Source organism: Nicotiana tomentosiformis, chromosome 11 (assembly GCF_000390325.3).
Source record: "Nicotiana tomentosiformis chromosome 11, ASM39032v3, whole genome shotgun sequence".
Lineage (NCBI taxonomy): Eukaryota > Viridiplantae > Streptophyta > Magnoliopsida > Solanales > Solanaceae > Nicotiana > Nicotiana tomentosiformis.
Genome location: NC_090822.1, coordinates 52,460,490 through 52,472,058, shown reverse-complemented (window position 1 = coordinate 52,472,058; position 11,569 = coordinate 52,460,490). Strand labels below are relative to the sequence as shown.

Sequence of the window (11,569 nt, the reverse complement as noted above, 5' to 3'; positions counted from 1 at the left end):
TAGCTCTTAATAAGCTTGCTCTGGTTTAAACGATTATCTATATTATTCTATTGCCGCCCTGATTTATCATATTGATATTGTATTTCTAAATTCTTAAATTGGTGTTTGGTTTTCATACTAGTACTATTCGATGGTACTAACGTCCTTTTTACCTGGGGCGCTGCATCTTTAAATGGATGCAAGTGGTTCCACAGCAGGAGGTATTGATTAGTGATAGCAGTACACCTTCTTTCCAGATGACTTGGTGATCCCCACTTCATCTCGGGGTCAAGTATCTTTTGTTCTTTATGTATTCTATTTGAGTTATAGACAGGGCCTTATTGCCGGCTTTATCATTGTACTCTTGTTTATCTATAGAGGCTCCGTAGACATAGTGTGCGTTGTGTATTGGTGTTGGGAAAGACAAACTATGTTATGTTGTGGTTATATTACTTGTCCCATTTGAGACTTTAAAAATGATGAAAACTATTAGTAATGAATTGGTATTGTAGACATAATCACATTTTTGTCTAATTAATCAAAATATGTATTATCTTCATTCATGGATGAGTTTGGGTAGAAGGAAATCTAACAGGCTTGCTCGGTCGGGTTCAATCGGTTGAGTATTGGTCGCACTCCTTGGTTTTGGGCGTGACAAACTTGGTATTAGAGCCTAAAGTTTTAAAGTGTCCTAGGATGTCTTGGAGCCGTGTCTAGTACAGTCCTTATTATTGGTGTGTTGTCGACCACATCTATAATTAGGATGCTACATGGGCATTTAGGAATAATACCTTTCTTTCATATTCTGGATCGTACGATAAAGTTGATGATAAGATTATTCCTCCTTTAACTCATGCTTTACTTTAACTTTCAGTACATGGCACCTAAGAAGAAGGCATGAATGGGCCAAAGAGCCAATGTCAGCCCAAGAGTGACAGTTGACCCTATAATTGATGATGTGGGTGAGCACCCGAGGAGTGAGAATATTTCTCCAGTTACTACACTGCCTGACTCTACTACAACTAACTAGACCGCACTTGTCCCTACACCTACTGAGGGTGCAACGGTCCCTCCAACTGATATACCAGTTCCACCTCCAGTGACAACAACTGATTCTAGTATGTCTGATGTTGATCTTAGGGGAGCCATACAAATTTTGACACAGATAGTGGCTTCTCAGGCCCAAAGATCAAGTGTTGGGCCTACTTCTTCCAGTCATCCAGGGGAATCTGCTAGTTCCAAGGTGAACAAGTTTCTTCAGTTAGATCCTCCCGTGTTTGCAGGTTCTGATCCCAAGGAGGACCCCGTGACTTCATTGATGAGATGCACAAAACTCTCCGGGTTATGCATGCTACAGAGATGGAGGGAGTAGAATTGGCCTCATACCGCCTGAAAGGGATGGCCTATTCTTGGTTTGAGTTGTGGGAGGAATCCCGTGAGAAGGGAAGCCCTCCGACAAGGTGGAGCGAGTTCACAGATGCCTTTATGGATCATTTCTTGCCTGCCGAAAATAAGGTAGCCTGTGCCGCTGAGTTTGCAAGCTTGAAGCAGGGTAGTATGAATGTGTGGGGAGTATCATATGGAGTTTGCGCACCTATCCAAGTATGCTATTCACATGTTGCCCACTATGGAGCTAGAGTGCGCCGGTTTGTACAGGGCCTTAGACCCTTGGTTATCAATGACGCCTCTACAGGTGCCTTGAATTCTGATATGAACTATGGTAAGATAGTGGCATTTGCTCATGCCACAGAGACCCGCAAATTGAAGAATAGAATGGAGCGTCGGAGTAGCAGCAAGGCCCGGTCCGTGGGCCTCTTTGGTGGTTCTTTCAGTGGTAGTGGTGGTAGGTCGGCATTCAAGGGAGGGTCATCAGGACCATCCTAATCATTCGCACAGTGTTCGATGGGTGCATAGTCATTTAGACCCAATCAGGGCAACAGGGGACCCCACCAACAAGGTCGGCCCGACAGAAGGTTTAAGCAGCGGAGGCTCCCATGCCCTAAGTATGGGAGGATGCATTTTGGGAACTGCTTCATGGACCTACCTATATGCTAAGGGTGCGGTGTAAGGGGTCACATTCAGAGGGATTGCCGCTCATCCCGCCGAAACATGGGCAGAGGTGCGACACAGCCAGCTAATTCTGCAGCTACTACATCCACAGCACCTTCAGCTCGACGTACCCTAGCACCTGCAGGGCGTGGTGCAGCTAGAGGTGGTGCACAGAATTCGGGAGGACCCAACAGATTTTATGCTATGCAGAGGCATCGGGAATCAGAGACTTCTCCAGATGTTGTCACAGGTATATTATCTATCCAATCCCATTATGTATATGCTCCTATTGATCCCGGTTCCACTTTGTCATATGTCACTCCTTATGTTGCTATGGAATTTGGGATAGAACCAGAACAACTTCATGAGTCGTTCTCTGTATCTACTCCGGTTGGTCAGTCTATTTTGGCTGCGCGGGTTTATATGGATTGTGTTGTCACGCTACGTGGCCGAGACACCGTGGCTGATCTTATTGAATTAAGAATGGTCGGTTTTGATATGATAATGGGGATGGATTGGCTTTATTCATATTTTGCCAAGCTTGATTGCCGAACCAGAACTGTTAGGTTCGAATTTCCAAATGAGCCAGTTATTCAGTGGAAGGATGATAATGTAGTGCCGAAGGGTAGGTTTATTTCTTATCTTAAGGCCACGAAAATGATGAACAAGGGGTGTATTTACCATTTGGTTCGAGTTACGGACATCGATGCTGAGGCACCTACGCTTGAGTCCGTGCCTGTTCTGATGAATTTCTGGGAGTCTTTCCGGATGAACTCCCTGGGATCCCCCCAGACAGGGAGATTGATTTTGGGATTGATGGGATGCCAGAAACACATCCTATATCTATTCCATCCTATAGAATGGCACCGACAGAATTGAAGGAGCTAAATGGACAATTGAGAGATTTGTTAGAAAAGGGTATAATCCGGCCAAGTGTGTCGCCTTGGGGTGCACCTGTCCTTTTTGTAAGAAAGAATGATGGGTCACTGAGAATGTATATTGACTATCGGAAACATAATAAGGTCACAATCATGAATAAGTACCCACTGCCAAGGATAGATGACTTATTTGATCAATTGCAAGGTGCCAAGTACTTCTCCAAGATTGATTTACGATCCGGGTATCACCAATTGAAGATCAGGAAGCAGGATATTCCGAAAAAAGCTTTTAGGACCCGGTATGGGCTAACAAATGCCCCAGCAGCCTTCATGGATCTTATGAATTGCGTTTTTAAGCCATTCATCGACTCCTTTGTGATAGTGTGCATTGACGATATTCGTGTATATACACAAAGTCGAGAAGGCCATGCCGATCATCTCAAGATAGTTCTACAAACCCTATATCAGCACAAGTTATATGAAAAGTTTTCAAAGTGTGAATTTTGGCTTGAATTGGTCACATTCTTGGGTCATGTTGTCTCTAGTGAAGGGATTAAGCTTGATCCTCGGAAAATTGCAGCTGTGAAGAATTGGCCAAGGCCTACATCTCCAATAGAGATTCGCAGTTTCTTAGGCTTAGATGGATAATACAGAAAGTTTGTGGAGGGGTTTCTACTCTTGCTTCTTCATTGACTAAATTGACGCAGAAGGCAATTAAGTTCCAACGGTCAGATGCTTGTGAAAAGAGTTTTCAAGAATTGAAAGCAAGATTGACTACGACACCAGTGTTAACTCTACCAGAGGGTATAGATGGATTTATGGTATATTGTGATGCTTCAAAAATCGGGCTTGGATGTGTATTAATGCAACATGGAAATGTTGTAGCTTATGCTTCTAGGCAACTCAAGAATCATGAAAAGAACTATCCAACACATGATTTAGAGCTAGCGGCAATGGTATTTGCATTGAAAATTTGGCGTCATTATTTATATGGGGTCCATGTGGATAATATTCACGGACCATAAGAGCCTTCAATATATTTTCAAGCAGAAGGAATTGAATCTAAGGTAGAGAAGATGGCTTGAGTTACTCAAGGACTATGACATTGATATTCTATACCATCCGGGAAAGGCCAATGTTGTGGCAGATGCTCTTAGCCGGAAATCCATGGGTATTTTGGCTCACTTGGAGGCATATCGAAGGCCATTGGCTAAGGAAGTTCACCGATTGGCTAGTTTGGGAGTTCGTCTTGCAGACTCTAGTGAAGGAGGGGTAATTGTGCAAAATAGGGTTGAATCATCGCTTGTTGTGGAAGTCAAAGAGAAGCAATACAACGATCCATTGTTGGTGAAATTGAAAGAGGGGATTCATAAACTTAAGACCCTGGCCTTTTCTCTTGGCATGGACGATGGTACACTAAGGTACCATGGGCGACGATGTGTTCCAAACGTGGATGGTCTCCGTGAAAGATTTATGACCGAAACTCACACTTCTAGGTATTCCGTGCACCCAGGTTCTACAAAAATGTATCATGATCTTAAGGAAGTCTATTGGTGGAATGATGTGAAGAGGAATGTGGCGGACTTTGTGGCAAGATGTCCGAATTTCTAGCAAGTTAAGGCCGAACACCAAAGGCCCCGTGGATTGGCACAAAACATAAAAATTCCAATATGGAATTGGGAAATGGTTAATATGGACTTTGTGGTAGGATTACCCCGTACTCCTCATAAGCTTGACTCGATTTGGGTGATTGTAGATCGACTCACGAAATCAGCACACTTTTTGCCAGTTAAGGCTACTGATACGGCATAACAGTATGCTCAATTGTATATCAAAGAAATAGTCAGGCTGCATGGCACTCCAGTTTCTATCATTTCTAATCGGGGGGAATAATTCACTACTAAATTTTGGAAGAAGTTTCAGCAAGGTTTGGATATCAAGTGAATCTTAGTACAGCCTTTCACCTGCAGACTGACGGGCAGGCAGAGCGGACTATTCAGACACTTGAGGATATGTTTCGTGCTTGCGTTCTAGACTTCAAAGGTAGTTGAGATGATCATTTACCACTCATAGAATTTTCCTACAACAATATCTATCGCACTAGCATTCAAATGGTACCGTTCGTGGCTTTATATGGTAGGAGATGTAAATCTCCCATTGGGTGGTTCGAAATTGGGGAGGTAGAGTTGATAGGGCCAGGCCTCGTGCACCAGGCTATGGAGCAGTTGAAGACTGCCCAGAGTTGCTAGAAATATTATTCGGATGTTTGTCGTAGGGATTTGGAGTTCAAAGAAGATGATTGTGTGTTCTTGAAAGTTTCCCCTATGAAGGGTGTAACAGGTTTGGTAAGAAAGAGAAATTGAGTCCGAGGTATGTCGGACCGTACAAAATCAGTCAGAGGATCGATGAGGTGGCGTATAAGCTTGAGCTACCACCTGAGATGTCATTAGTAAACCCGATGTTTCATGTGTCTATGTTGAAAAAAGTAGTTGGAGATCCGACACTCATTGTTCTGGTTGAGACTATTGAGGTAAATGAGAAATTGACTTATGAAGAGATTCTGGTTTCTATTATTGATCGGCAAGTCCAAAAATTGAGAAATGAAGAAATTGCCTCCGTGAAAGTGTTATTGCAAAATCAACAGGTTGCAGAGGCTACTTGGGAGGCCGAGGAGGAAATGAAGAAAAAGTATCCTTATTTTTTTGAATAACTATGTATTTATAAAGTTGTGATCTAGGAAAATTATAAGACTTACTTTCTATGAATTTTGTATCAATTGTACAACTGGCGTTAAGGGTGTTTCTTTCTGGTAATACATTGCTTTTGAGGCCACAATTGGTGTTGTTTTGTATTATGTTACGTCGTTGGATTATGTATATGTTGTTAGGATGTGTTTCTGGGACTCTCTGACAGGTGGATAGGCCCAATTACAGGGGAAACTCTAGTGAAATATTTGGAAATGTAGGGAGTTAGTCAAATTTGGGGCTGCTGGTGTGTGGTATGAAAACTGAGTTGCATAAGATGCTAATAACAGATTTTTTTACCCTCATTCGAGGACGAATGATCCTAAGTGGGGGAGAATGTAAGGCACCGTAAAATTTTGCAAAAAGAAAAATAATGTTTCATGGTGTTGGACGAGGCTTACGTGTTTGAGGATTGTAGAAGCGAGCTGCGGCTCGGACTTTTTGGGTTGAACAATGCACCGGAAAGTAAAGAAAAAATTTTGAAAGTGAAATGCGTTTCTGCGGTCCATTATGCGACCGCAGAATCACTCTGCGAGCCGCATAATGGCCGCATAAGTGAGGCAAGAGAGGGTCAGTTTGAATGCCATTCTGCAGTCGACTATGCGACTGCAGAACTGTTTTACGGTTCATTAAGCGATCGTAGAACAGGTCTGCAGGCTGCATAGTGACTGCATACAAAGACAAATGTTTGCCGGTGTTGGACACCAATTATGCGACCGATATGCGGTCCGCATATCGATTATGCTATCGCAGACCTTGTTCCGAAGCTTCATTTTTTGGGTTTTTAAACCCGACCCTACTTCGTTAAATACACGCTTTGGGCCATTTGTGAGCTAAAATCTGACATTTTAGAGTGAGAGAGAGTGTCCTAGAGTGAGAAGGTGTTCTTCAATAATTTTTCTTCAATTCTTGCTCAAATTTTGGAAGATTAAGAAGGGAAACTCACTAGGTTTTCGTCCTAGAGGTAAGATTCTACACCCTAACCCCTAATTTCGAAATTATCTGAAAATGGGTAATTAGCAAGATAATTTTTGGGCATGAGAGTTATTTATTTTACATGCATGGGACATCAAGGGGTGTAGGAAGATTGTTGAACTAAGCATGGTAAAGATTGGGTTGTGGGATGATGGAATTCTCCATAAAAGGACCTTGAAACCTTATGCACACCTAGTGTTTGATAAAATGCTCATATGATCTAGAACCATGATCATCATCCTAATTTTGGTTCAATTTGTTATATTTTTAAAATAGATTGAAGTTGCTAAAAATTCCGGAACATTTAGAGTGAAAGGAAGCTCGAGTGAGGTATGTTGGCTAAACACTTCTTTAAGAATTAGAATTCATATTATCCTTATAGGTTCCAAGATGTTGATTACAAATCGGGTATTCCGATAAGTTTTGTGATAAAGATATATGTTCAATTCGTGTTTCAAATACTCTTATCATATTGCATTATCAATTTAGGATGTATTCCAAACTATGGATTGTGTATCAACATGTTATAATTTCAAGTCGTGATTTATGTGAAAGTTATTATGCCAAGTTGTGTAGAGATTGTGATTGTGATACACCTCCTCCCGCATATATTAGGGTGAGGCGGCATGACCGCTTTGTGTAGGGATTATGGTATTGTGGGACTGCACCTCCACCCGCATACATTGGGGTAAGGCGGTACGACCGCTTTCTGCATAGTTTTGGTATTGTTATGACACCACCACCCACATATATATATATATATATATATATATATATATATATATATATATATATTGGAGTGAGCGGCATAGTCGCTTTGTGTTGGTACCTTTGATGCATTTCCACCCGCATACATTGGGGTGAGGCGGCATAGCCGCTTTGTGTATGTTCTTGGTACTGTGATTATACATCCACCGACATACATTGGGGTGAGGCGACATAGCCGCTTGAGTAGAGTTGTGGTATTGTACTTACACCGCCATCTACATACATCGGGTGAGGCGGCTGGGCTGCTTTGTGTGAAGATGGTTACAGAAGATCTCAACTTAAATCCTATAAATGTTATTGATAGCTCTTAATAAGCTTGCTCTGGTTTAAATGCTTATCTATATTATTCTATTGCCGCAGTGATTCATCATATTCATATTATATTTATAAATTCTTACATTGATGTTTGGTTTTCATACTAGTTCGACAGTACTAATGTCCCTTTTGCCGGGGGTGCTGCATCTTTAAATGGATGCAGGTGGTTCCGCAACAGGAGGTATTGATCAGTGATAGCAATACACCTTCTTCCCAGCTGACTTGGTGAGCCCCACTTATCTTTTGTTCTTTGTGTATTCTGTTTGAGGTATAGCCGGGGGCTTGTTGTCGGCACTATCATTGTACTCTTCTTTATCTATAGAGACTCCGTATACATAGTTTGGGTTGTGTATTGGTGCTGGGAAAGACAAACTATGTTATGTTGTAGTTGTATTACTTGTCCCATATGAGACTTTAAAAAGGATGAAAACTATTGGTAATAAATTGGTATTGTAGACATGACCATGTTTTTGTCTAATTAATGAAAATATGTATTATCTTTATTCGTGGATGAGTTTGGGTAGAAGAAAATCTAACAGGCTTGCTCGGTCGGGTTCACTCGGTTGAGCGCTGGTCGCGCTCCTCGGTATTGTGGCGTGACATGCAGCCCATTTTGCGGACCGCATATCCATTCTGCGGTCCCCTCTGCGACCGCAAAGCTGTGTTCAGAGGGTCCATTTTTTGGTTATTATAACCCGACCCTATTTCGATATACAAATGTAAAAGGCCAATTTTGAAGCAAAAATCTGATATTTGAGAGTGAGGAAGGGCCATAGAGTGAGAGGGAAAGTTCCAAAGCTAATTGTTCACCACTTCTTGATCAAAAGTTGGAGGATTCACAAGGAGAACCTCACAAGTTTTTCATCCAAGAGGTAAGGTTCAACATCCTAGTTTTAATTTTGAATTTGGGGTAGAAGATGGTTAATGGGGAGTGTGATTCTTGGGTGTGAGAGTATATCTATTCATGCATGTACAATCATGAGTTTTGGGAAGGTAGTTGAGCTCAAATGGGTAGACCTTGGGATGTGGGGTGAAGGAAATCCACCATAGGAGAACCTAGAAATCATAATGCCCATCTAGTGATTGATAAAATGTTCAAATGAGCTAGAACCATGAAAGACTTCCTAATTTGTGTTCAATTTTGTTGTATTTTTATATACGGCCAAAACCGGACTCACCTCTTGCATGACTAATCGAGACTGGAATATGATAGATTAAGGTCCGACCTCGAGTCATATCGAACCGAGGTGTGAAATTATATCGCCAAGCTCGAGACCCCGAGACCGAACAAAGTCGAGATCATGCGAGATCGAGGGAAACATGCTGAGTTGGATAACAGAAAGGGGAAATATCCGCGATCGAGCGTAGATCACGGCGGAGATCTCGGCATGTATCAAGGATAGGCCGGTTAGCTAGCCAATCAGGAGATTTCTTACTTCATTTAGAACTGTATCAAGAGTAGGACTTCTGTACTATATAAAGGAGATATGACCATTTGTATAGGGGCATGATTTTTACACAACATAAAGCAATACACTGTCTTTTTCTGGCTTTCATTATTTTGTTACTCTGTTCTTATATCAAGTTGAAACTTCTCTTGATTCAAGGGTGATCAAATTCGAGGGCCAAGGCTATTCAATTCATTTGGTTTGCATTTATTTCTTTTATCATCAAATTCATTATTAATATATTCTCTTAATTTGTGCCAAGTTATATCACGCATCCTTAAAACCACATATAAATTCAATTGCTATCCATTTTTAGGGTAAATAGTTTGGCTCCCATCGTGGTGCTAATGATAATAGTGATTGGCCGGTACTAACTTTCGTAACAGACGCTATTTTTCACTTGTTCTTGTGAGTATCTTTGATTCAGGATCAAAATGTCGAACTCTCAGGAAACACCCGTACACGCGGACAATGACTTCGGTCACCATGACAAAAATGACAACATAGCACCAGGGAATGACGTACCTCCAGCTGGTCTCGATGGAGTTTCGGCTATAGATCCAATCGAAGTCAGCTCACATGTAGCCATCAATGCACATTTGGACATCGACCCCGAGAGTAACGTCTGTAGGGATGTTCGATCGGCCGCTCAGAGTGCACTTGATGGCGAAGAGGGTAGGATCGGCCTTCGGGTGATCTTCGAGATATTGCAGACTCAACAAGCTGTGATAGCCCAGCTCCAAAACCAGAATCATGCACCAAGCAGGATCGCGCTCGAGCCGTCCCAGGAAGTTATTCATAGGGTCGAATCGGTGTAAAGGAAATTGAACAAGAATGAATCAGGGGCCGATCCCTCAATCATAAAGATGCTCGAAGAACTAACGAAATGAGTTGAGTCGGGGGAAAAAAAGATTGAAGCAAACAACAAGAAGGTGGAAACTTATAACTCCAGGGTTGATCAAATCCCGGGGGCACCACCAATATTGAAGAGTTAGGATTCCAAAAAGTTTGTACCAAAGCCCTTCCTCCCGAGAGCGATTCTCAAACTGATCCCCAAGAAGTTCTGCATGCCCGAGATTCCTAAGTACAATGGAATGTCTGACCCAAACTAGCATGTCACCTCTTACACATGTGCAATTAAAGGAAATGATCTATAGGACGATGAGATCGAATCCGTGTTACTAAAGAATTCGAAGAGACCCTGTCAAAGGGAGCTATGATATGGTACCACAATTTACCACCTAACTCTATTGATTCTTTTGCTATGCTTGCAGATTCTTTTGTAAAGGCACATGTCGGAGCCATAAAGGTCAAGACTAGGAAGTCAGACCTTTTCAAGCTAAGACAAAAAGATAACGAGATGCTCAAAGGGTTTGTGTTTCGGTTACAAATGGAACGAATGGATCTACCACCGGTCGCCGATTATTGGGCCGTTCAAGCTTTCACTCAAGGACTCAATGTATGAAGCTCAGTGGCTTCATACCACCTGAAGCAAAACTTGATTGAATACTTGGAAATTACCTAGGACGATGTACATAATCGGAATCAATTTAAGATTAGAGTCGAAGACGACCAGCTGGGGGCTCCTTCCGGCTCTGTTTATCCTATCTGGCCCGTTGACAGAATCAAGAGGGACATTGATCGAGAACCAAGGTTGAACATGGATCGATACCAGCCATATAATGGAGATCGTTGGAGCAATGGATCTTGGCGAAACCCTATACGAAGTGAAAGGAAAAATGAACGAGGTCAGAGCTCTCGACGGCTCATGAGCAAGAATGGCTTCGACAGGCATACCGGACGTAAAGAGGCACCATGATTGTCAGAATATAACTTCAATGTAAATACAACCGCCATCGTATCGGCTATCGGATTCATCAAAGATACCAAATGGCTTCGACCTCTGCAGACTGATCCAACCTAGAGAAATCCCAACCAAATGTGTAAATATCATAGCACCCAAGGCCATAGAATCGAAGATTGTAGACAATTGAGAGGAGAAGTATTCCCGTTATTCAACGAAGGGCACCTTCGGGTGTGTATGAGTGATCGAGCTAAGAATCATTCCAGAGATAGAGATTCCAACAAACAAAATGAACAAGAAAAACCTCAGCACGTGATTCATATGATTGTTGGAGGAGTTGATGTTCCCCAAGGGCCAGTGTTAAAATGCATCAAGGTATCGATTATAAAGGAGAAATGAACCCGGGATTACATACCAGAAGTAACCTTGTCCTTCAACGATGAGGACGCAGAAGAAATAATGCAACACCATAATGATGCACTGGTAATAACTGTACTCATGAATAAGACTCGAGTTAAATGTGTGTTAATTGATCCAGGTAGTTCGGCCAACATCATTCGATCAAGGGTCGTAGAACAGCTAGGCCTACAAGGCCAACTTATGCCCGCA

General features: G+C 42.1%; 2 protein-coding genes across 2 annotated transcripts; both read left to right on the top strand.

Annotated features, from left to right (window-relative positions):
* The first annotated feature begins 1,338 nt into the window (after positions 1-1,338).
* LOC138901454 (uncharacterized) lies at positions 1,339-1,863 on the top strand. Its single transcript, XM_070189220.1, has one exon. It carries the CDS (start codon positions 1,339-1,341, stop codon positions 1,861-1,863), a length of 525 nt encoding a protein of 174 aa, XP_070045321.1.
* A 225-nt stretch (positions 1,864-2,088) lies between these two features.
* On the top strand, positions 2,089-3,554 carry LOC138901453 (uncharacterized). The gene is made up of 2 exons (XM_070189219.1): positions 2,089-2,653; positions 3,289-3,554. The coding sequence occupies exons 1-2, from the start codon at positions 2,089-2,091 to the stop codon at positions 3,552-3,554; spliced, it is 831 nt and encodes a 276-aa protein (XP_070045320.1).
* The last annotated feature ends 8,015 nt before the right edge of the window (positions 3,555-11,569 follow it).

What these genes read in the sequence shown, in the direction of transcription:
- LOC138901454 (XM_070189220.1), top strand. Translation starts at nt 1,339, where the DNA reads ATGGAGGGAGTAGAATTGGCCTCATACCGCCTGAAAGGGATGGCCTAT.
- LOC138901453 (XM_070189219.1), top strand. Translation starts at nt 2,089, where the DNA reads ATGGGCAGAGGTGCGACACAGCCAGCTAATTCTGCAGCTACTACATCC. An exon ending in TGATAATGTAGTGCCGAAGG is followed by an intron (nt 2,654 to 3,288) that starts GTAGGTTTATTT and finishes CCTTTGTGATAG; the next exon opens with TGTGCATTGACGATATTCGT.